At 61.5% G+C, this 24,464-nt stretch overlaps 2 protein-coding genes across 6 annotated transcripts in view; both read left to right on the top strand.

Annotated features, from left to right (window-relative positions):
- The window catches only part of PEMT (phosphatidylethanolamine N-methyltransferase), a 39,519-nt gene extending 20,660 nt beyond the window's left edge, over nt 1-18,859 (top strand). For 2 of the 4 annotated variants that reach the window (XM_067021810.1, XM_067021808.1), the window contains exons 3-9: nt 3,812-3,915; nt 6,167-6,251; nt 9,725-9,840; nt 13,786-13,931; nt 15,593-15,704; nt 18,228-18,302; nt 18,599-18,859. In XM_067021810.1, the coding sequence (XP_066877911.1) occupies nt 3,812-3,915; nt 6,167-6,251; nt 9,725-9,840; nt 13,786-13,931; nt 15,593-15,704; nt 18,228-18,302; nt 18,599-18,656 (696 nt within the window). In that variant the 3' untranslated portion in view covers nt 18,657-18,859. The remainder of the gene's footprint in view (nt 1-3,811; nt 3,916-6,166; nt 6,252-9,724; nt 9,841-13,785; nt 13,932-15,592; nt 15,705-18,227; nt 18,303-18,598) is intronic. The other 2 variants (XM_067021809.1, XM_059048898.2) reach the window with 1 other exon arrangement.
- Nucleotides 18,860-21,987: 3,128 nt separating this feature from the next.
- Nucleotides 21,988-23,829, top strand: RASD1 (ras related dexamethasone induced 1). 2 transcript variants are annotated; one of them, XM_059048897.2, is made up of 2 exons: nt 21,988-22,432; nt 22,654-23,829. In XM_059048897.2, the coding sequence occupies exons 1-2, from the start codon at nt 22,147-22,149 to the stop codon at nt 23,196-23,198; spliced, it is 831 nt and encodes a 276-aa protein (XP_058904880.1). In that variant the 5' UTR covers nt 21,988-22,146; the 3' UTR covers nt 23,199-23,829. The 2 variants fall into 2 exon arrangements, with proteins under 2 accessions (XP_058904880.1, XP_066877912.1); XM_067021811.1 differs by having other exon boundaries at nt 22,064-22,432; nt 22,728-23,819.
- Nucleotides 23,830-24,464: the final 635 nt, after the last annotated feature.

Genomic DNA, 24,464 nt, shown 5'->3' with positions numbered 1-24,464 from the left:
GGCAGAAACCAGGTCAGGGGCCGTGGGGCGGGGGCGCGGGGGCGCGGGGAGCTTTCCAGGGCGACGGGAAGTGTCCTCTGTCTCAAAGAATTTTACTTTTGCCTCTAAAGCTGACCGAAAATAGTCTCCCCTTCTAAAATAAACTACTCTTAGCTCAGAAGAAAAAGAAAAAACGCCGTCTGGCCGCAGGTGCGGATGCTGTGCCGACACTGGCGTTGGCGCTGGTCTTGGTGGCGTGTCCCGCCCGCCCGAGATGCCAGAGGGGGCCCAGCTGCCTATCGAACCCGCGTATCTAGACAGCTCCCCAGCCGAGCGCCAGCACGGCCCGAATTCCTTTCCCAGGCTGAAGTCCATGTAAATATTGACCAAATAAGGCAGAGCGGGTTTGCATTGTTTTTGGTTAATAGTTGAAGAGCCGCTCACTCCACGGCTGTTTTCCCAGTGGCTTCCTACAGGTGGGCCTTGTTTCATTTAAAATTTAAAAAAAACCCTAAAGAGCTGTGCGTAACTCAGACATTGTAAGTGTAGAGGAAAAGCAGCACACTTAGAAGAATTCCCCGAGCGAGCAGCTCTTTCAATAAAGAATCTCCTCTCCCTGCCCCTTTAGTGTATTTATTACGTAAAACTGAGAAACAGGCATTTGGTCTGCTTAAGTAAGGACTGTGTCGCTGGGTCTACGGGTGCCCCCTGCCCTAGCCTGGGGCTCTCGGGCCACGTGGCTGCTGCATGGCCTATTGAGGGGGTGATGGGCTTTCTTGTGGGGGCTGGGTGGCTTCCCTGCTTCCTCCAGATGTGCATGGGTGGGGTCCCTCCGGCGTCCTCCTGCACAGGGAAAGCAGCTCAGACAGGATGGGCTGCCCTGGGGTGGGGCCGGTGGGGAGCGGTCCTCACAGCTGAGCCGTCCCCCCTGAGGGATTTGCTGGCGGAGAGCTTCCAGGCCCCTTTCCCGGACTCCCTGCGGTGGCAGGGTGGACCCCAAGACGAGGTCCCACCCGAGTCACAGCTGTGACCATCTTGCGAGTCAAGAAAGGCACCCAGAGCCTCCCAGAGGCCAGGTGGCGGGGGGGACCCTCGCCAGCCCCAGCACATCCTGAGTGCCTGGCCCGAGGCCCCGCTGCAGAGCCGGGATCTGGACCAGCCGTCTGTCCCCCGCCTGCCCGGTCCAGGGCTGGCCTGTCCGAGGCTGGCGGGTTCCACGGGGGCAGAGCCTCCGGGTCCCTTTCCTTCCCCCAGAGGCAAACATCAGGGACGGGGGAGGTGGCCACGAGGCAGAGTGTGATCAATCGACATCACAGCGGTCCTCTGGGGGGCCAGCGCAGGGGGGCAGTTGTGTCCTGCCCTGGTGAGGTGACCTTGGTCACCTGGGCAGAAGGGGCCCGAGGACCTGCCCGGATGGGATCTGCCCTCTTGGGGGTGTCAGCAGGGGGCGAGGAGACGCAGGGGACCCAGGGCCCAGGAGCAGGAGGGGGTCTTGTGACTTGGTCTCGTGGGTGAAGGGAGGCCGAGGAGGTGGCAGGGGATGCCGCAGGCCGCGCCGGAGTGCTGGGGGCCTGGTGGGCATTTGTGCAGGTGGAGGGCAGCTGGTGTGGGTGCTGGGGGCTGCTCCCCGCCCCCCGGAGAGAGCGATAACAGCCCACCCTCCAGCCACCAGCTGGAACCCGACCGTTCATCACGTCTCCGTGTCTACGAATTGTGCTTTCCACGGTGTATCTAAGAAATCACTGCGTAACTCGAGGTCATACAGATTTTCTAGTTTGTTTTCCTCTAAAAATTTTGTAGCTTCAGGTTTTATGTTTAGATTTATAACCCACTTGTGTTAATTTTTGCGCGTGGTCTGAGTTCTGAGTTCTGCGCACAACACCCAGTGCCATTGTCCCCTGCCCTCTGCATTAATGACCTTTATACTTTGTCACAGATCGGTCGACCTTACACACGTGGGTCTATTTCTGGACTCCCTGTTCTGTTCCGATAGTCTGTCCACTTTGGCACCAGCACCCCAGTCCTGGTCACAGTGGCTTTATGATATGGTTCAAAATCTGTCGACTTAACCTCCCTTTGTCCTCCTTTTTCAGTTGTTTTGCCTATTCTAAGTCCTTTGCATTTTCGTGATAATTTTATTTTGTTCAACGATTAAAAAAATTTTTATTTTTATTTTATTTATGGCTGCATTGGGTCTTCGTTGCTGCACACGGGCTTTCTCTAGTTGTGGCGAGCCAGGGTTACTCTTCGTTGTGGTGTGTGGGCTTCTCATTGCGGCGGCTTCTCTTGTTGCGGAACATGGGCTCTAGGCGCGCGGGCTTCCGTAGTTGTGGCTCACGGGCTCTAGAGCGCAGGCTCGGTAGTTGTGACGCACGGGCTTAGTTGCTCCGCGGCACGTGGGATCTTTCTGGACCAGGGCTTGAACCCATGTCCCCTGCATTGGTAGGCGGATTCTTAACCGCTGCGCCACCAGGGAAGCCCTTTGTGAGAATTTTAGATTCAGGTTGTCGATGTGCAGCAAAAAGCCTGTTGGGATTTTGATTGGGTTTGCACTGAATCTGTAGACCAATCAAGGAGAATTGATATCTTCAATTGAGTTTCCGGACCCACGGACGCTCTGTATCTCTCCGTTTATTGAGGTCTTTTCTTAAATTCTTGGCGAAGCTTCACAGGTTTCGGGGTCCAGTCTGGCATTATTTGTCGATTTCATCAGAGTTTTTGTAGGTGACCATGTGTTACATTTACTTGACATGATGCTTTCTTCCTGGTCTAAGGGAGCATCGGGGCAATGTCAGCTGTAGGGTTTTCACAGATGCCTTGTGTTAGGACGAGGGCGTTTCCCGCTATCCTCATGTGCTGAGTTTCTGTCAGGAGTGTATGTTGGGTTCTTGTTAAATGTCATGTCTATTAAGGCGATCGTAGTGCTTTTTTCTTACTTACTTTGTTTATGTGGTGAATTACGTTGACTGGTTTTCAAACTTAAACCAACTTTGTTGTTGTTGTTGTTGTTTGCGGTACCCGGGCCTCTCACTGCTGTGGTCTCTCCCGTTGCGGAGCACAGGCTCCGGACGCGCAGGCGCAGAGGCCACGGCTCACGGGCCCAGCCGCTCCGCGGCACGTGGGATCCTCCCAGACCGGGGCACGAACCCGTGTCCCCTGCATCGGCAGGCGGACTCTCAACCACTGCGCCACCAGGGAAGCCCTAAACCAACTTTTTGTTCCTGGTATAAATCTCACTCGGTCATGATGTGTTATCCTTTTAGTATGTTGTTGGATTCCGTTTGCTAATTTGCTAACATTTTGTCTAGAATTTTTGCATTTTGTTCAGGAGGGGTATTTTTCTCTAGTTTTCTTGCAATGTTTTGGTATCAGCTAATGCTGGCCTCATGGAATGAATTGGAGAGTGTTCCTTCCTCTTCAGTTTTTGGGAAGAGTTTGTAGATAATTGGTATTATTCCTCCTTAAATGATTGGTAGCATTCACCAGTGAAGCCGTCTGGACCTGGAACTTTTTCTCGTGAAGGTTTTTGACTATATGTTAAAATATGCTGATGGGTATAGTGTGTGCTGGTCAGACTCTCTGCTGCTTTTCCTGAGTGAGCTTTGATCAAGTTCATTGGTATAAGTGGTTCACGTATTCCTTTTTTTGCCTTTGTGTCTTTTTTCCTTGATCTCTATTCAGATCAGTCTGAATAGAGGTTTTATTCATCTTTTCAGAGAACCATCTCATGGTTTCACTGATTTTTCTCTAGTGTTTTTCTATTTTCTATCATTGATTCCCACTTCAAACTTTCTTCTACTTACATGGGTTTCATTTTCTCTTCTTTCTCTAGTTTCTTGTGGGAGCTGAGACCAGTGATTGGAGACCTTCTTCTTTCTCTCCTGTGGGTGTTCAGTGCCATAAACCCTCCCAAGCAGCAGCATCCCACAGACTCTGGTATGTTGTGCTTTCATTTTTGTTCAAGTCAAAATCCTTCTAGTTTCCCTTTCCATTTCTTCTTGTTCCCATGAGTTGTGTTTTTTTAGAAATGTGTTACTTAGTCTCTCGATTTTTTAGAAATGTGTTACTTAGTCTCTAGATGTTTGGGGATTTTTTTCAGAGATCTTGCTGTTATTAATTTCTAATTAACTCCATTGTGGTCAGAGAACACACTTTGTGTGATGTATAATTCTTTTGAACTTACTGGGACTAGTTTTGTTTCCCAGCAAGTGGTTTATCTTGGTAAATGTCCTGTGCGCACTTGAAACTAATTTCTACCGGTTTTTTTAAATTAATTAATTTTTTTTGGCTACATTGGGTCTTCATTCCTGCGTTCAGGCTTTACTCTAGTTGCAGTGAGCAGGGGCTACTCTCTGTTGTGGTGCGCGGGCTTCTCACTGCGGTGGCTTCTCTTGCTGCGGAGCACGGGCTGTAGGCGTGTGGGCTTGCTTCAGTAGTTGCAGCACATGGGCTCAGTAGTTGTGGCTCGTGGGCTCTAGAGTGCAGGCTCAGTGGTTGTGGCGCGCGGGCTTAGTTGCTCCACGGCATGTGGGATCTTCCCAGACCAGGGTTCGAACCCATGTCCCCTGCATTGGCAGGCGGATTCTTAACCACTGCGCCACCAGGGAAGTCCCTCTCCTGTTGTTGAGTGAAGTCTTCTATAAATGTCAGTAGACCCAGTTGGTTGATAGTATTCAAATCTATATCCTTACTTGTTCTATCAATATTGAGAGAGGGGTATTGAAATAACTATTTCTGTTGTGCAGATTTATCAGTTTTACTTCATGGACCACAAGCTCAGGCATCGGGTGCGTGGATGTTTCGGGTTGTTCTGTCCTCTTGGATAATTATGAAACGATCTTCTTTATGCCAGTAATGACGTTTGCTCTGAAATCTATTTTGTGTGAAATCGATATAACCACTCACTCTCCTTCTGACCAGTGTTAGCAGGATGTTTCTTGTGCCAGCCTGTTACTCTGATCTGGTTTGTATCTTTATAAGCAAAGTGTTGGGTTTTTTTTTTTTTTTGCAGTCCGCGGGCCTCTCACTGCTGTGGCCTCTCCCGTTGCGGAGCACAGGCTCCGGACGCGCAGGCGCAGCGGCCACGGCTCACGGGCCCAGCCGCTCCACGGCACGTGGGATCTTCCCGGACCGGGGCATGAGCCCGTGTCCCCTGCATCGGCAGGCGGACTCTCAACCACTGCGCCACCAGGGAAGTCCCAGATGCCTGGGTTTTAACGTGGAAATTCTAAATGGTGTTGAATTGTTGGGTCAAATATTTTTAATTTTTATTCGTTTATTTTTTATTGGAGTATAGTTGCTTCGCAATGTTGTGTTTATTTATACTGCACAGCAAAGTGAATCAGCTACGTGTACACATATATCCCCTTTTTTTGTATTTCCTTCCCATTTAGGTCACCACAGAGCACTGAGTTCCCCATGCTACGCAGCAGCTTCTCGCCAGTTATCTAGTTTATTCATATTAGTGTACATATGTCAGTCCCGGTCTCCCAATTCCTCCCTCCCCTCCTTCCCCACTTGGTGTCCATACGTTTGTGTCTCTGTTTCTGCCCTGCAAATAAGATCATCTGTACCAATTTCTTCAGATTCCACATATATGCGTTAATTAATATACGATATTTTTCTCTTCCTGACTTAACGTTGCTCTGTATGACAGCCTCTAGATCCATCCACGTCTCTACAGATGACCCAATTGCGTTCTTTTTCATGGCCGAGTAGTATTCCATTGTAAATACAAATATTGTATATAAAAACATCTGATGGACAGATATTTTTAAATGCTGTGGGTCTGACCAAAGCACCTCTGGGCTACCCCTTACGCCCTCTGAGCCCCAGGACGCGGGCCCCGGGCGGCTGCGGGGGACAGAGCCACCTCCTTTACAGGCAGACCCAGCACCATCAGTGTGGCCGAGTGGGACCCATAGGTGACCAAGACGCAGAGGCTGCTCTTGGAATCAGGGCCCCTGGGGGAGGGGCCCTCTGCACCCGCACGAGGCGCTGGTGCTGGCCTGTGGCCATGCATCGCCCGCTGGGTCTTCCCCCCACACTGGGAGGTGGATAAGGAGTCATGGCCCGTGTGTCGCATTTCACTGCTGACTCAGTTGAGGGAATGCACAGCTGGTGGCTGGCGGTCGGGGACAGATTCACCCGATCTCCATCCATCCCAGTCCTCCTCCTGCCCCAGCAGCCTCCTTCCTGGCCCAGATTCTGTGGGAGAGGTTTGCAACAACAACAAAAGAACATTTTGGGGAAGAGCCCTACCCGTCACAGAGGTGAGCTGGTGACGCTGCCCGGGGTGTGGGGAAGGTGGCCCAAGGTGGCAAACGCAGAACCAGAGCAGTTCACTTGGATTTCAGGGAAACAACATCTGGGGCAACTGGTACTGAATTTTTTGTTTTTTATATGAAATCCAGGTTTACCTGGGGGCCCGTGTTTCTCTGGCAGCCCTAGGGAGAGGGAACGTGAGTGTGGGGTAGGGCCAGGGCATCTCCATTTTGGGGTCCTGGCGATCTAGAGGCCACGCCAGGTCAGGAGCGGTGGCGGCCGAGCGTCTGCTCATGCCGCCTCCTGCCGGTCACTCGGCCCACGGGATGCTGACCCGCATCGTCTCGCAGCCCAGCCCCTGGTGGCCAGTCCCCCGTGGTCAGCGCCACCGCCTGCCTCCGGGCCCCTCATCCGATGAAGTGTGCAGCTGGGCCCCGAGGAAGGCTAGGCGGGACGTCCACCTGGGACCCAGCCGGGCTCCCGGCCGCCGCTTTATTGGTCGCCTTGCGACAGCAACCCGTCTGAGGCTGGCCAAGCGGGAAGCAGGCAGCGGGCGGCTGGTGAGGCGGGTTCGCCCTTTCGCCTCCTCCCTCTCCCACCTTTTGTCTCTGGGTTGCTCAGAAAGTGCAGTTGGGACCCCGCCGTTTCCCAGGTGAAGGAGCAGGTGTTGGGGGGCCATCTGGGAGGCCAAGGCTGGCAGAGTGGTCCCCAAAGGGCCTTTGGTGGAAAGAGGCTCCCCCGTCCGCACAGCAGCGGGGGACCCAGCCCGGAGTCCGGAGGCCCCAGCGCCCGGTTCGCTAGGCTGAAGCGCGGGCCCCTCCGCTGCCCAGGGCTCTGGGCTGGGGTGCAGCCGGTCGCGGCCCCCTTGGATGCGGGGGGGGGGGGCTCCTTCAGGGGCCGGACCCGGCATGTCGCGAGCAGAAGAGTCTGCCCAGGTGGGTGACGTGGGTGGCCGCTCTCATCTGTCCCTAGAGCTCAGATTCTATGGGGACTGGATGTTTAAGACTCAGCTCTGTTGAGCTAGGCTGTGTATACAGTAAAGTAAACGCACTCTAATGTGGTCTGAGTCTGGACGGATGTACGTGCCTGTGTCACCACCGCCCTGATCAAGAGCCTAACCCTTCCTTCCCCAGACGCCCTCTGCCGCCCCTTCCCAGTCAGACCCCCAGCCCAGCCGCCGTGGGTGGGCCCTGCCCTCCAGGCCTGTGCGAGGATGGAGGCGCCCCTTGCTCAGCATGAGGCCGATGACAGCCGTCCTCGGTGGGTGGCCGGTTCGGGGTGGGGGGAGAGCGCGGACCATGCCCGCACCGACAAACGCGGCAGCTCTGGGTCTGGCCCCGGGGCTTGTGCTTCCCACCGGGCCTGCGGGAGGGCTGAGGACACGGTACTACGTGCTTTCCCACCGATTTCAGTGTCCTTTCGAAAGCGTAAGCGCGTCAGCGGGGAGGAAAAATCAATGGCCTTTAAAGCTGCATCTTGAAATCCCACACCAGGAGCGAGGTTTTGTGACAAAGACGGCATGTTTGAAGGGCAACTGGGCCCCTTCAGATAGGAGGGGCCCTGGGCCCGGAGTCTCGGGGCCGCTCGCTGCTCCTCTTTGCGGCTGAGTGTCCCCCCACCCCCGCCACTTCTGAGGGGCCCCATCTTCCCGACGTGGGGACCTCATCCCACCCACCCCAGGCTTGTTTATTTTTTTTCCTTAACATCTTTATTGGAGTATAATTGCTTGACAACGGTGTGTTAGTTTCTTTTTTTAATATAAATTAATTTATTTATTTATGTTTGGCTGTGTTGGGTCTTCACTGCTGCGCGCGGACTTTCTCTAGTTGCGACGAGCGGGGGCTTCTCGTGTCGCGAAGCGCGGGCTCCAGGCCCGTGGGTTTCGGTAGTTGTGGCTCGTGGGCTCAGCTGCTCCGCAGCACGTGGGATCCTCCCGGACCAGGGCTCGAACCCGTGTCCCCTGCATCGGCAGGCGGACTCTCAACCACTGTGCCACCAGGGAAGTCCCGGTGTGTTAGTTTCTGCTGTATAACAAAGTGAATCAGCTATTCAGTTTTTCACCATTGAGAACGATGTTGGCTGTGGGTTGGTCATATATGGCCTTTATTATGTTGAGGTAGGTTCCCTCTATGCCTACTTTCTGGAGGGTGTTGAATTTTCTCGAAAGCTTTTTCTGCATCTGTTGAGATGATCATACGGTTTTTCTCCTTCAGTCTGTTAATATGGTGCATCACATTGATTGATTTGCATATACGGAAGAATCCTTCCACCCCTGGGATAAACCCCACTTGATCCTGGTGTATGATCCTTTTAATGTGCTGCTGGATTCTGTCTGCTAGTATTTCGTTGAGGATTTTTTTTTTTTTTTTTTTTTTTTTGCGGTACGCGGGCCTCTCACTGCTGTGGCCTCTCCCATTGCGGAGCACAGGCTCCGGACGCGCAGGTGCAGCGGCCACGGCTCACGGGCCCAGCCGCTTCGCGGCACGTGGGATCCTCCCAGACCGGGGCATGAACCCGCGTCCCCTGCATCGGCAGGCGGACTCTCAACTGCTGCGCCACCAGGGAAGCCCTCGTTGAGGATTTTTGCATCCATGTTCATCAGTGCTACCGGCCCAGGCTTGTTTTGAGTGTTAAGTGAGCACAGGTAAAAGCACTTAAATCGTCAGGTGCCGAATCGACGGTTGTGATTTTTATTTTTGGCGTTGACATCCCACGCTTCTTGGGACGTCGGCGCCCCTCCCAGCTCACTCTGCCTGGACGTCCTGTCCACGCTTGTGGCTTGAGTCTCGGGTCCATGTGTGAAAGCAGGCTGCTTCCTCTGGCCAAGGACACGTGCGTCCACTTTCCCGACGGCCAGTCACCCTGCAAGGACCTCCCTTCACCCCTCGGTGGGTCCCCTTTGGTCCAGCTGCTTTGGAGGGGACTGTCCCCCAGGGGCCCCAGAAGGAAACGTGTGCAGGTTCCTGTCCCGAAGGCCGACCACCCAGACGCCCTCCCGGCTGGCTTTCGTGCCACAGGGACAGGCAGGCAGCCGTGGAGGCGGGAGGGGGCTGAGGAGACGCCCTCAACTTGGCTCCGCTGTTGGCTGACCAGGGTCGAGATTTCAGGCGGGACGAGCTTGAAAAAATAAAGGCAGGCTTCTGTGGCCAAAAGTGAAAAGCCGGGAAGTCTGTTCTCGGCGGCGCACGGGGGAGTAGGGCTGGGGGCCCAGGACCCGGTGGGAGCGCCCCGCGGACGGTGGCGCTGGGCCACGTCCGCGGGCTCCCCGCCCTCTGCGGCCCCCCGTGTCATGCAATGGGCGGCCCGAGTGTGTGCCGGGCCGTGGGCAGAGGAAGCCAGGGCAGCAGCGGGCCGCGCGGGCTCAGGGCCGCCCCCCCCCCCCCGCCCTCCCTCCTCCTGACCCCTGCACCCCGCTCCCGCCCTGCGCCGTGACGCTCCGCGCAGGCCTCACGCGCAGGCTGCTTCTCTCTCCGCTGCGTAGGTCGCGAGATGGGAACATAAGACTCGAAAGCTGAGCGGGGCCTTCGGGTCCCCCCACCTGGCCTGCTACACCCTGGGCGGCGCCATCCTGCTCCTGAACGTCCTGCGCTCCCACTGGTAAGGCCCCGCCCCCGCCCCCCCCCCGGCGCCCGCGGGAGGGGCAGCCTGACCGCATGGCACCCCGCCCCCTCCACCAGCCTCGCAGCCGCCCGGCAAGGTTCGTGCGGGGGTCAGGCAGCACCCGGGACGTGGAAGGAAAACGGGAGCCTCGAGCTGTTGGGGTGACGGGGCCAGGGAGCGAACGGATGGACTGAAAGCCAACAGGCTTTCACTGTGCAGGGGCTGCTCTGAGCTGGGCTAACCCCGCCCGCCCGGCTCTGCTGGCTGAGAGGTGCCGTGCGGAGGGCAGCGAGCAGCGACCTCGGGGCCAGCGGGGAGGACAGCCCGGCCAGCTCTGTGTCGGCTCCTGAAACCCTCCCTCGGGGTTGGCTGCTGGTGCGTTTGTGCCGCACTCTCGCCTTCCTCCCCCAGTTACTCTCGGGAAACTCGGCCGGGGGAGGGGGGAGACCCAAACGGCCCCACCTGGGCTGCAGGCCAGCCCACGTGCTACCCTTCGGCTCGATTGATTTTTTTCTTTTTCTTGTTTTCTTCCCTAACGAGGCTTTGCAGACACCCTGGCCCTTCTGGATGAGTGAATGAGTGAATGAATGCATGCACGAGTGCCTGGGTGGGCACATTCCATCCCCGACGGCCGCATTGAAAGCTCCCGAAACAGCAGTCTCTTCGGGATACAGTACCTGCTGCCTTTTTTCCTAAAATAATGTGCTGTTTCCAGTTCTAGACGTCTGTATTCTTAGCTTCCTGAGTCCCAGATGTAAAGAGAAAACCCCAGTCGGTCTCTCCTCAGCCTGGTATCTGCTGGCCCAGAACCCTGGGCCAGCCCCAGCTGCTGTTTCCGTGGGGTGGCGGCTGACAGTGCATCCCGCCCTGCAGGTGGGCTGTGCCCAGGTGGGCAGCCAGGCAAGGGGCGGAGGGTGAGGCGATGGAGAGCCCCGCCGGCCCAAGGGCTGAAGGGGGCCCCCGGGGCCCCGACCCAAGCCCCTGCTTTGCCATCACTCGGCAGAGGAAGGCGGCTTTAGATAAGCCCCGCTCCATGTCCGTGCTGCTTCTGTACCCTGAGGGCCAAGCCCCGAGGGCCGACGGCCTTTTCCTGTCCCTCCTGTTTCTTCTTGTGTCCTGGGCCCTTAGGAGGCCTGCGAGGAAGTGACCCCAGGTCCAGTGCCCTCTCCCACCGTCCAGGCCCCTGTGTCAGTGCCGGCCAGGCCTGGTGTCTGGTTGAACTGGCCACCCAGGGAATTTGGGGGGAGAGAAAGGACGCCCCCCCCCGCCCCCTGCAGGCGTGTTTCCTCTTCTCCCCTCTCGGGTCCTCCTCCTGTTTGCCCCCTGCTGACAGGTCTGGGTGGTCTGGGCGGGGCTCTTCGCAGGGACTTTGTGGGAGTCCCGCCCCCTACCCTAGCACAGCACCCCCCCCCCGCCCGTCGCTTTATGTGGTTCCTGCAGGTGGGTTTTCTGTGTGGGTGTGCGGGTGCGTGTGCGTGCGGCTGTGGTAAAACACACATTACTAACATTGACCGTTTCAGCCCTCTTAAGGTATCGTTTTGTGGCGCTCAGGACCTCACCGTGTGAATGGGTGTCAGTCAGTCGCGGGCTGAGGCGCAGCGGACAGGAGCCTGTGTGCTCGTTGCCTGAGGGCAGGTCCCTGCGTGTGGCCCGGTGCATCGGCGGGGTGTCAGCGCGGGCGGCTCTGTCCCTGTGGCCGTCTGGGTGCCGGCCGTTGCTGCGTCAGAGCCCAGCCGGAGCCGCTCAGGGACGCGGTCAGCACAGGCCTGATGGCCGAGTGGCCGCATGGAGGAGCAGTGAGCGGGGCAGACAGACGGGGACAGCTCCCTGCAGAGCGGGCTGGGCAGCGGGGGCAGGGGGAGCACGTAGAGGCCGGGCGGGGCCTCCCCCAGGCTCAGGGCCGGGGGACAGGGCTCGGCTCCTGTGGCTGCAGGGCCGAGGCCCTCATCCTAGGGTCTGCGCCCTGCCCACAGCGGGGCGGGCGCGGGGCGGGCGCCTTCTTCCAGGCCAGCGGGAGGGCCTCTCTGACCTCCAGAGCCTCTTTCGGGGAAATGCCCCGACCTCGCACCACCACGTGCTGGCACCCCTGGTGCTCACAGGGCAGCCCACCCTCCGGGGGAGGGGTTGTGGGGTTCTGCAGAGCAGGTGAGCCTGGTTACCAGCCTGGGCTCCTCCCCTTTCCTTCCCCCAACTGGGCGGATCTGTGAGACCGACAGATCCTCTCTCGGCTGTGACGGGTTTGGGGGACACTTTGCAAAGGTTATGTGTTGATCAAATGTACAGAATTAGTACAGCATCGGAGCCCTAAACTCCACATGATTTTTCACAGGTGGAAAACGTTACCCAGGTGAACATTTTTTTCGTTTCCTGGTTATATGCTTATTTTAACATGTATTAGAAAAAACAAGTGAGCCCGTCAGATGCTACTTTCATGGACAGTCTTGCTTGGTGTGGGTTGAAGAACGGGGAGCTCAGTGCCCCGAGCCCGAGACGGTGTTGCGGCCGTGTCCCCGAGCGGCCGCGGTTCCCAGGGCTTATCGGCTGCGGATAGAAATGGGTGCCGAGCGGGACACCCCTCCCCACCTCCACCCGTGTTCCGGGGTTTCTGGAGAGCAGAATGCAGACAGCTTTGTCGCATTGGTGACCAAAAGCTCAGTCCAGGTTTTAAAAGCAGAACTAGAGACAAATGGATGAGCCTCTCCACTCGCACCCCCAGCGCAGAAAACCCCCAAAGAAACTGCGTCTCCTCCGTGGGATCGCAGCTCGGGCCCCGCCCAGCGTGCCTGTCCTGCCTCATCTCGCGGTGTCACCCGCAGCTCACTCCCCTGTCCCTCCAGCTGTCCCTGAGCTCTGTGGGCAGAGCCCAGCGGGTCACACACCTCCCAGTGTCACCAGCAGAGGGGTGAAACCTGAGCCTGGGGCACCCAGGTCTGTTGCAACCCAGTGCCCCTCTTCTGCCCGAGCCCACGGCTCTTCCATCGGGGCACCATGCGGTGCCCCCCGCTAGAACTTGGGGCCGCGGACGGCCTAGCGATGGCCCGAGGGGGCCCGGCATGCCTCGCTGCCCTAGGTTTGGGGGTCGGGGGTCAGCCTGGGCGGGGGCTGAGCGGCAGCGGGTCACCCGCGTGGAGGCCTGAGCGCCTCCCCGCCCCCCAACTCGCGCGCACTCACTCTGCCGCGTGGTCCCTAGCGCTCTGGTGGCCAACGAGCCAGGGGCCTGCGGTGGGCTGTGCCCTGGCCAGGGCCCACTTGCTGCCCGTGCCCGGCTCCTCCCACTCCACCACCTGCAGACAGGAGAGGTGGGAGGGGGCGGAGGCTGCTGGTCTCTCAGAGCCGGGGCGGGTGGTGGGGGCACGGGCACGGGCACCTAGCACAACACCGGGTGTGCGCGGCCCTGAGCCAATCCCAGCGGCTCAGCCTGGAGCTGCAGGGTGACCCTGAGCCCAGGCAGCAGGAGGGGTGGGTGGAGAGCAGGGGGTGTGGGCAGCGTGACCGGTGGCCAGGTGTGCCCTGACACACGTGTGCCACTGTTTGACAGGTCACCGTGCAGGCCTCTGCCCACGGCGTCCTGTTTGCTGTTCAAACAGACACTTCTCCCTCCCTCCCTGCCCCCCGTCTTCCTTTGCGGGGAGGGGAGGCGAGGGGAGGGGGCTGCTTTTCCTCTGGCTGCTGAACGTGTACTGTGACCCCTTCTGCCTGGCGTGGGCTGGGGCCAGGGAGATGCTCGGGGCAGGAGGCGCCGCTGTTCTCCACGGGCTGAACGTAGTCCGGACGGCCCCCCTGCAGCCCGAGGACCAGGTCACTCACTTTCGGCACCCGCCTCGCCCCGAGTTCGACACCCCTGGCCTGGCTACTCTGGGGGCCCCAGGGGGCGGGGGCGGGAAGGGCAGGGTGGGCCCTCTGCACAGCAGTGACCTGTCTCTCCTGTCCCCTGCCCCGCAGCTTCACGCAGGCCATGCTGAGCCAGCCCAGGATGCAGAGCCTGGACAACCCCTTGGCCTACCGCGTGGGCCTGGCGCTCCTGGGAGTGGGCGGCGCGTTCGTCCTGTCCAGTTTCCTGGCTCTGGGCTTCACCGGCACCTTCCTCGGTAAGACCCCCAGAGCAGGGGGCCGGGGCCCTGCTACCAGCAGCTCCAGGCCGCCTTTGCTCCTCCGGGCCTTGCTCTGCCCTGCTCGGCTTGGGAGGCGGGGCTCTCAAACCCCATCCAGCCGCTTGGCCGCCAGGAAGGGCGGGATTTCTGTTCGCTGCGTGCGGGCCGCGAGCCGGAGCTGGCGACAGACGGGGGGCGCTGCGCCTTCTGCTTTCCCCACTGCCTGCGGCTCCGGAGCTTTGGGGCTGGGAGCCCAGTGCTGGCCTGGCCGGATGTCCTCCTGACGTCAACTCCCAGCAGCTTGGAAGCTCGGGAAGGGGAGTAGCCCGGGGGGCGGGTGGGGGCTGCAGGGGCCGGGGCAGCCCCAGGACTGGGGGAGGGGCAGGGGGCCGCACCCTCCGGACACGCAGGGCACAGGGAGGTGAGCGGCTCTGCAGGCCTGGGTCAGGGGCTCCTGGGTCCTCCTCCCCTCGCTCCAGCCCGCTGTGGGGTCTTGGCCTCCATTCCCTGCAGTGCCTGGGGCGGCCTGGGGCTCTGTGGGCGGCAGCAGGGGTCCCAAGAAGACCCCCGGAAGGCAAACGAGCGTTGTCGTCCTCTGGGGACCAGCACTCGAGCGAGGACCGGGCAGCAGCTGGAGGGAGCCCGGTGCTAGAGGAGGGTGTGCAGGTGCAGGGGGAACCCGGGAGGGCAGGGTGGCTGGTGTGCAAGGGCCAGTGGGGCCAGAGTGGAAGGCCAGCCGGGGGCCACGTCACACGACCGGTGGGGCCGAGACAGGCTGGGGGGCAGGGAGGAGGTGGGGACCACGGTGTGGGCCTCATGGAGGGGGAGGGAAGGGTGGTGCTGTCGCATCAGGTCAGGAGAGCAGGGGTGAGCAGGCCCACAGCAGAGGGCGGCGGGGGGCAGGGCAGCGGAGGGCCTAGAGGAGGGAGGGGGAAGGGCCCAGATACCAGCCGCCGCCTGGGAGAAACGGTCTGGCAACTCAAGGGGCCCACGGGCTCCGTGATGTAGGGCACGGCGGCCGCTTCCCTCCCGTCAGTCACCCCGAAGCTGGTCTCTGTGCCACCGGGAAGAAAGGTTCCCGCGGCTCCCCGGCCCCGAGCCCTCTGTCCCCAGAGAGCGATGACACCCCTGCAACTCCTCCTGCCCTACTTGCTCCTGGAGCTCAAGGGACGTCGGGGGAGGGGGCCTTAGTGAGCAGTGCTGCGCCCTGGGGGCGATGCCCTGGCCGGGCGGCGCTGCACTCCGTGCCTGTCTCATGCCTCTTAGGGGAGGCTTCTCGGGGCGGCCACACACTCCCGTGTGAGCGGCTCCGGGCCGGCTGGTGGGGCCCAGGGCGGTGGGGGGGAGGAGGGCGGAGATGGAGGCAGAGACGGTGAATAAATAGCAGGCAGGCCTGCCTTGGACGGTGTGCAGGGGGAGGGTCTACAGGAGGGGCTGTGAGCTGGGGAAGATGGCAGAGGAGCAGAGGTGTGCAGGGAGCGGGGAACAGGCACCCCAGGCAGGGGGAACGGCGTGTGCAAAGGCACAGAGGCAGCAGCAGGTGGGCGTGGGAACTCGGTCAGTGCCTTGGTCCCTGGGGACCCCAGGCCCCTCCGCCTGGGATGGGGTGGCCAGGGTGTGACCCCCACCCCCCGCCGTCCTGCCCACCCTGTGCACAGGCGACTACTTCGGGATCCTGAAGGAGGCCAGAGTGACCAGGTTCCCGTTCAGCGTCCTGGACAACCCCATGTACTGGGGGAGCACGGCCAACTACCTGGGCTGGGCCATCATGTAAGTCCCGGGCTCCCGCCGCGCCGCCTGGCGGTGGGTCAGCGCTCGTACCACCGTGGAGTCCAGGGCACTGGTCAGGGTCCCCTGCCTCGAACAGGGGTCGGCAAACTGGCAAACCCCCTATTACAAGAGTGCGGGCTGCAGGCAGGTGAAGGAACGGCCGTGGCTGGGGCCCCACTGCCTCGTTCGTGGACACCGAAATTAGAATCTCACGTCATTTTCACGAGTCACAAAATAGCCTTTTGATTTTTTAAAACAATTAGAATTGTAAAAGCTGTTTGTGGCCCGGGGCCTGCAGGCTGCTGGCTCGGTGCTGGAACGTTTGGGCTGGGAGGCTCCCCGCCCACGGCCAGGCTGCAGGGACCCGCGCCCTGCGGACGACCCGCCGTCGAGGAGGCTGGCGCCGGCATCACGCCGCTCGCCCCCCGGAGCAGCTCCCGTTTGTCCACTTTCTGGATGAGGACGTCTTCCATAGGAAGTTTTTTTTTTTGTAGCAAGTGTTCTGCGTTTATTGAACGCTTGAAAACCACTTACCTAGAAGGTTACCAGTGCTCCCAGAGACCAGAAGGGCGACACGACCCAAAGGAATGAATCTCAATGGTGGAAGGTCTGGAGCGAGAAGTCCCCTCCCAGCCCCACCTTCGGGGGTGGCCCGGGATCCAATCACTGGGCTTTGAGTGACGAGGAGCCAGAGGGACATTTGTGGGTCTGCGGGACACCCCCCAACCCCAGCCCCACTTCAGACCAGGCAGCCCCCGCCCACCTGCCTTCAGCCTGGCCCCTGTCACCTGGGCTCAGGCGGTGGGAGCCAGTGGGGCAGGCTTCACATCCCTGACTGACCCACTCCCCAGAGCTTCTCCCACGACACACGCACGCACGTGCACGCGTCCTCCCTCTGTGCTCAGACGGGGCCTCCAAGGGCAGAGCCACAAAGTGGGTCCTCTCGTGCCCCAGCAGTGCGGGCGCCCAGGAGTGAGAGGTCGCCGCCTCCTCAGGGCTATCAGGCCAGGCTCCCGGGAACACGTGAGGGACCCTGGGGGGGGGCCAGGCTCCCACAGGCCCCTCAGGAGGACATCAGCCATACGGTGATGAGGAGGGGGCCTTGGCTGTGCTGGGGATGGAGTCCTCTGTCTGAGAACTCATTAGAGACAAGCCATTACCCGGGGCGCCAGACGCTGACCCAGCAGAGCTGCCCCAGGCCTTCCGCAGCCCATCTGCCCCCCGACCTGTGACCCCACGGATGGGCCTTCCTGGTACCCAAGCAACCAGGTGTGTGGGAGCCCCAGAAGGCCCAGAGCGGCGGGATTCTGGGCGCACCAGGAACCGGGCCTTCTCTCCCTGGGCCTGTCAGCCCGAGTGGGACGCCCCCTCCCCAGTATGCACAGCCGGGTCCCTGGGACCAACCCCACCACCGCCCCAGGCAGCCTGGGCTCCGGCATGTGGGTCACCGTGGACCCCCGTTTCCTCATCTGCAGTGTGGGGTGATCATCTCCACATAGGTGGTTAGGTGCGACGGGTCTTTGAAGGTGGGAAAGTTCGCGCAGACAGAATGGAGACGGGCCCGTGTCGGGGCTGACCACGTGCCGGCTGCCCCCCCCCCCCCCCCGCCTCCGTAGAGCCTAGTTAACTCGGCTTCCCCGGCAGGGGCCGTCAGCCTTAGGGATATGGTGGCCACAGAGCCCCGGCCCTGAGGTCCCCTGGGGGGGTCCAGCCTGCCCCGCCCCAGCTCCTGGGCTGCCGGCTGTGCGGGGGAAGCCCTGCCCACTCCAGGAAACAGCACCAGGGCCGGTGAGCAGAGCCTCAGGAGGGCAGATCTCATCTCAGCCCCAAAGCACCTGTGGCCTTGGCACGTCCGCGCGGCACTGCCGAGGGCCCAGCGGCCCAGTCCGCCTCTCAAGCTTGATGTGCGTGGAGCCCGTGGAATGGGAGCTGGCGGTTTCCTAGGGGACACTTCATCTTCACTGTTGCTGGAGCCCCCAGAGGGACAGTGGGAGGTCCCAGCGGGAGGGGAGTGGGCAGGGCCGAGGGTCCCCAAAGGGTATTCGTGTGTCTTCGAGCCCCTGTGCCTTGGGACCCCGGGCCTGGGGCTTACGTTCCCCTCTGGCTCCTGGGCTCCACCAGCCAGCTCCCCTCCCTCTCTCTTCCCGACTGTCTGTGCAGGGGCTCAGCCCCCGCAGCAGTCACCAGAGGGAGCCCTTGAAGGGGCCCAATGGGCACTCCGCCTGGCTTTGGCGGCCCTGGACCCCCTTCTAGAAAACAGCCGGAGAACGTCGCCTCTGGTGGGCAGGGAGCGCGTTTTTTGCCCCGGGACAGCCTCCTGTGCAGAAGAGGACACGCTGACCACTCAAGTGATTTGGGGAGGCCAGCCATTCCGTCCTCCCCACATCACTGCTCTGAGCTCCTGGCTGGGGCTGGAGGCCTGTGCACGGAGCCGGGCCTGGACGGGCAGTGGCGAGCCAGTCCCCGGCTCAGGGCCCGGACCGTGGAACCCTGGTCCCGCCCCTGACCCGCGTTTCCCTACAGGCACGCCAGCCCCGCCGGCCTGCTTCTGACCACGGTGGTGGCGCTCGTCTACACGGTTGCCATCCTGTACGAGGAGTGAGTAAGCGCCGTCTCGGGCCAGGGCTGCCGTGTACCGTCCGCGTGACCTGCGCCAGCCCTGCCTCTCCCTCCAAGGCCTTTCCTGGGGCCTGGGCAGCTGGCCATGCCGAGTCACCGTCAGGGTGGCAGACGAGCAGCTGAGAGCGGGCACACGCGGCCCGGGTGCCGGGCAGGTGGCGCTGGACCCTCCTGCTCCCACACGGACCCCTCACCCCGTCCACGCTGGGTGGGGGGCCTGGGTGCAGCGTCAGCCTCGACGCCAGCTTGAGCGAGCCTCTCTCCCACCCCTGCAGGCCCTTCACCGCCGAGATCTACCGGCAGAAAGCCTCCCAGGCCCACAAGAGGAGCTGACGGCCCGTGGCCACTCCGTGAGGGTCCCCACCTCGGGCTTGCCCCGAGCACACACCCCTTGAGGGGAGGGGGAGAGCGGTGCCCGGCCTGGGCCGTCCAGTGCCTTGGAAACGTGGCTTGGGGACCTGGAAGGCGCCGTGTGGCCCCAGAGCCCCCTGCCCTGCTGCCCACCATGTCCTGACCAATAAAGGCGCCTGACCCCAGGCCCCCCTTGGTCTCTGTCTGTCCAGGCCGGGGAGGGGCAGGCTGGGGTCTGGGAGGGGGGTCTCTGAGCCAGGAGGGGCGCCGCCATCCACGCCGAATGGGGGGGACTGCCCAGGCCCTTGGGCCTCCTGTGCCACCAGCCTCGCCCCACTTCTGCCTGCCTCGGTTTCCTGGGTGGGAAGCACTGGGCCCTCCCCCACACCCCTGCCAAACCCAGTGTCCCTGGTTACTGACATTTCCCTCCTAATCCCTCGTGGACCTCGCGTGGCCACAAGGAGCAGCTATGGGGCCATCCGGGACCGGCTCCCGGGCCTGACCGCAGAGCCACGGGGACGGGGCAGGACCTGCATTTGGGCCCGGCCTCCCCTGCACAGCCCCCTGCGGCACAGAACTCGCCTTTCCTCCCGGATGGCAGCCGGGTGTGCTCGATCTGTGTGCCTGGCCCTGAGCCTTGCGTTCTCACCTGTGAAGTGGCTGCCATAGCCGTGCCCGCCCTGGGCACCGGAGCTGCTGGGCCCCCACCCCGCCACAGAGCGCCTCAAGGGTACCCTTTGGTGTCTGGGTTCCAGAGGTCTCCGGGCTTGAGGGGCCACAGGAGGCACGGAGGCTGACCTTACCCAGCGCCTCTGCTCGCATGCCTCCAGGGACAGGAGGTATGTGCCCTCCGCGGGCACCGCTGCACACGTTCTCCCTGGCCTTCCAGGACGCGCCGGCCCCCATGGCCTAAGCCCTCCCTGTGTCAGGGCGAGACCAAGCACCTCCGGGCCTCTGACCCGCGGGTCACGCCGCCGTGAGGGCTGGGCCCGGAGTGGAGAGGGTCGGCTGTGATGGGAGCAGCCCGCAGCTGAGGAGGGAACTGCCGAGGAAGCGAGGTCAGAGGGGAGACCCAGCTCCGTTTAGCCCTGCCCTCTTCGTCAGGTGTGGCTGTGGGCCGGGCTGACGCAGGACCCTCTCCGGGCGAGGAGCTGCTGGGGGTGGGCTTGGGCGGCAGGCTGGCGCTCAGCACAAGCATCCATCCACACGCCCCCTGACGGCGCCTGCCCGGCACTCCTTAACCACGGCTTTCAAGAACCTTCTAAACCACTCTGTGCCAGCAGACCAGGCTGTGGTGGACACTTCCTGCCTTGGGGTCCAGCTGTCCGACCCCAGCCCGCCCCCAACGTTTGGCCAAATGGTTTAAGAGGTTCCCGTTCCACTCTGAGCTGGAAAATTGCTTCATTGCAGGGAAATGATACAGGCAGGCGCTCAAAGATAGGAAGAGAGACCACTGGTAACATCGTAAGCCTGGACCACCCAGAACTGATGCAGTGGTGGGGGGAGGGGGCACACTTTGGGGAAAGAACGATAGGTGTGCTCAGGGCCTAATGAACTTGGCTGACCTGGGAGAACAAGTCTTAGAACCTGGCATCTGTGGGTGGGGACGGGCCCAGGTGCCAGGAATCGAAGGTTGAGAACCCAGGCTGGGCTTAGTACCCGCCACCGTCACCAGCTGGAAGGGGCCAGACCTAGGGTGGCGGGAGGGAGGCTCTGACTCTAGGCTGGGTCCTGGCCCACTGACCACCCCAGGGAGAGCTGTGTTCAAACCCTGGACCGTGCAGTTATCAGCTGCGGACCCCGAGCAAGTCACTCCCCTTGCCTCAGTTGCTCCATCTGTAAAATGGAGAGCCATAGTTCCCGCCCCTCAAGGGTGCCACGAGAAAGGACTTAAGAACAGTGCCTGGCAGGGCATACGTGGGATAAACACTCCTGGCCCCCCTGCAGAGGGTGTGGGATTCGGCTGGAATCCTGGTCTCAGAGGGCTGGCCGAGAAGCCAGCCAGAGGCCCTGTGTAAACAGCCAGGGGTGCGGGCTGGCACCCCAGCATTGCCCACAGCTCCGACCTGCGTGGATGGCTGGCAACAGCTAACGGCCCTGGCTTTCTCCCAAATCGGAGAGCCTCGCCTGTCACCGCGGGGAGATCGCGATGGCTTTTCCATGAGCTCCAGGCTGGAGCCGGCCAGCTCTGGCAGCCTCTTCCCCAGCCTTTCAGCAGCAGCCCACTCCTGTTTACTGATCTACCTGCTGCCCCCCCGGTTTCTCCTGTGGCCTCGTGGGTCATTTATTATTGTTGTTATTACCAGGTCCTGCCCCTACACTGGTCGCAAGTTCTCAGCCAGTCAGAGCCAGACCACCATCTTCCAGAAGAGGAACCTGAGGTCCAGAGAAGGCCAGAGACTGCTGTGATGCCCACACAGCATTCAGGCTCGCTCTGGCTTCGAGACCAGCTCCCCCAACTATAAAAATGGGAATGTTGGCCCACTGGACTCCAAAGGCACAAAACGCTATGGGGAAGGGAGAGGACATTGGCCTCTGACTGAGGAAGGGCAAGCCTCTGGTCCTTCCAGTCTCCGACAGGAAGATGGCAGGACAGCCTCTGGCTGAAAACCCCTGCCAGGATCCAGCAGATGTCTGGTTGGGAGAAAGGAGCTGAGCCTGCAGTAGAACGCGGTGTCGGAACGCTCTGGCTGCGCTCACTCCAGCCCTGAGCGTGGCGCTCACGGCTCCCCGTTCTGGCGGCGGGGCCTCTGCTGCACCCTGGCGGCCGGAGCGCGCGGCGCCCACCTAGCGCTGGCACGGCCGCCCAGGAGCAAAACCCGCCTGGGACGCGAAGGGGTTTACGCTGGGCCAGTTCGCAGAGCTGGTGAGAAGGTGCGCAGAGCCCGGACGCGGTGCCTGGCACCAGGCAAGCACATGCCATCACGCTGCCCAGTGTCGTTATTCTCTGGGAAATTGCGTCCCAAAGAAAGTGAGTGTGGGCGCGTGTGAGAGCTGCGGTGGCAGAGGAGGCAGGGGGGTTCCTTGCCCCAGGTCAGAGGCACAGCCGGGACTGCGTCCCCGACGCCCTTGCGGCCGCCGAGCCCCGCGTAGCGGAGAAGCGCAGGGTCCGCGCGCCCGTAGCCGCAGGCAGACCCTGGACCGTTTCCTTCCTGAGCCCCGCGGGCGGGAACGGGCGGCGGCCCGCGGAGGTGGAGGGAGGGCGCGGCGGGGCCCGCGGGCGTGCGCACCGTGACGCGCAGAGGCTGGGCGGGCGCGGGGCGGGGCGGCCACGCGGGCTGCATATAAGGGCAGTCGCTGGGCGCTGAGAGGCAGAGGTTTCGTCCGGGAGCTAGAGCCCAGGCGCAGCCCCAGCCCGAGCCCGAGCCGCGCCGCCCGGCCGCTCTGCCGGCCCCGCCGCTCTGCCCCGTTCCCCCAGCCACAGTCGGCTCGTCTCGCGGCCCCGCGCCCGCCTCCGCGGTCCCTCTGCTCAATGAAATTGGCCGCGATGATCAAGAAGATGTGCCAGAGCGACTCGGAGCTGAGTATCCCGGCCAAGAACTGCTACCGCATGGTGGTCCTCGGCTCGTCCAATGTGGGCAAGACGGCCATCGTGTCGCGCTTCCTCACGGGCCGCTTCGAGGACGCCTACACGCCCACCATCGAGGACTTCCACCGCAAGTTCTACTGCATCCGCGGCGAGATCTACCAGCTCGACATCCTCGACACGTCCGGCAACCACCCCTTCCCCGCCATGCGGCGCCTCTCCATCCTCACTGGTGAGCCGGGGCGGCCGGGCAGCGGGCGGGGGAGGGAGCGCGCCGCCGCAGTGCCGGGGACCCCTCGTCCCCGGGCGCCCGGGCTGGAGGCGCGGTCCGCGGAGAGTTCGGCGCGCCCCTCGCGGCGGCCGGAGCCCCGGCGTCGGGAGGCCCCGAAGTCAGCCCGCTTAAGTTGTCCCCTGGCGGCTGCCCTCACCCTCTCCTTTTTCTGCTCCCCGCAGGAGACGTGTTCATCCTGGTGTTCAGCCTGGACAACCGCGACTCCTTCGAGGAGGTGCAGAGGCTCAAGCGGCAGATCCTCGACACCAAGTCTTGCCTCAAGAACAAAACCAAGGAGAACGTGGACGTGCCCCTGATCATCTGTGGCAACAAAGGGGACCGGGACTTCTACCGCGAGGTGGAGCAGCGCGAGATCGAGCAGCTGGTGGGCGCCGAACCCCAGCGCTGCGCCTACTTCGAGATCTCGGCCAAGAGGAACAGCCGCCTGGACCAGATGTTCCACGCTCTCTTCGCCATGGCCAACCTGCCATGCGAGATGAGCCCGGACCTGCACCGCCGGGTATCGGCGCAGCACTGCGAGGCGCTGCACAAGAAGGCGCTGCGGGGCAAGAGGCTGCGGCGAGCGGGCGGCGACCAGGACGACGCCTTCGGCATCTTGGCGCCCTGGGCGCGCAGGCCGAGCGTGCACAGCGATCTCATGTACATCCGCGAGAAGGCCAGCGGCGGCGGCCAGACCAAGGACAAGGAACGCTGCGTTATCAGCTAGGAACTGCCACCCCGCGCGGACGCAGAACCTCAGGAGGCCCTCTCGTCCAAGAGCCAAGCGTCCGGGCTGTGCGTCCCGAGCCGCGCGTGCGCGGACGGGCGTCTTCCTTCCCAGCGCTCCAGCCTGTTCACTGGGGAGACTCAAAGGAACCGAGAAGGGACCATCATCTGCTCCGGAAGGAAAGAGAGCTAGCTGAGCCCGGGCTCCCCCCACGTCCGATCCCCTGTTGGCGCCCGCTAGCCCCACGCGCCCAGCAGAGGGTGAATTGGCCTCGTTTCTCACAAAGACCTAAGAATGGGGGTGGGAACGGGAGTTAATCAGCCGCCACTGGGCTTGCAGAAATGGGTCCTGCCGGCTGGAGGGCCAGGACAAACGGGGCATTATCTGTGACTGGGGGTTGCCATGACAGCTGGCCTGAAACTGAGGGCGGGGTCCGATGGCAGGGAGTGACTTGTTTACATGTGCGCAACTGCACAAAGCAAAACATGAAACTCGCACTTTATAGTAGCAGTTCTGGTGTCACCATTCGACACGAACAAAATCTTACCTAGGTGTTTGTACTGTGTGTGTCTTTGAAGTTAGTCTTGTTACTGGTTTTTTAATATAAAATAAAATAACTTAAAATGGAAAACCATGCTTCCTCTGCTTTTAGAAATAGGTGGAAGGGGGAAGGGTGAGAAGGGAAAGGCGGGTTTCTACTTCTGTGGAATGAGAATCCCCGTCCCCAGAGCTGGAAAATAATCCTGGCTTTCTGAAAACAGCTTCAGCCCTCCTGGGAGAAAAGGCTCCAGAACAGCTCCAGGTGACTGGATGCCTTTCCACTCCTTAGAAGGCCGGGACAACAACAAAGGACTTCAGGGTCCTTCCTAGAGATGCATCTTTCCAGGTGTTTACCTGCCTAGTTTGCCCACTGGCCCAGCCCCCAGGGCCTCCGGGACCGGCCAGCGCCGTCCTATACTCAGCACAGGCCCAGGGCAACAAAGCGTCACCAAACCTGGAACCCGCAGACGGTTCAAGGGGTCCCTCGGGCCCTCTCCTGTGCAGGACCCTCATCCTGAGTCAGCTTCAGGCTCTGCCACGTAGCCACCTGGACCCAGTCACCATCAGCGTCCCGGCCCCTCCAGCTCCAGGAAGCGCTCGCCACCCACGTGGGGTCCAGCACCCCCTCTCGGCAGTTGAGGGCACCCGGTCCCAACTCGGGAACAGCTCTCTGCCCACTTGCAACCGTGCACGGTGGGGCAAGTGACGCCCGCCAAGCCTCAAATT

This window comes from Kogia breviceps, chromosome 19 (genome assembly GCF_026419965.1).
Source record: "Kogia breviceps isolate mKogBre1 chromosome 19, mKogBre1 haplotype 1, whole genome shotgun sequence".
In the NCBI taxonomy this organism is placed as follows: domain Eukaryota; kingdom Metazoa; phylum Chordata; class Mammalia; order Artiodactyla; family Physeteridae; genus Kogia; species Kogia breviceps.
The sequence above is the reverse complement of the archived record's forward strand: the minus strand, read 5'-3'. Positions and strand labels throughout refer to the sequence as shown.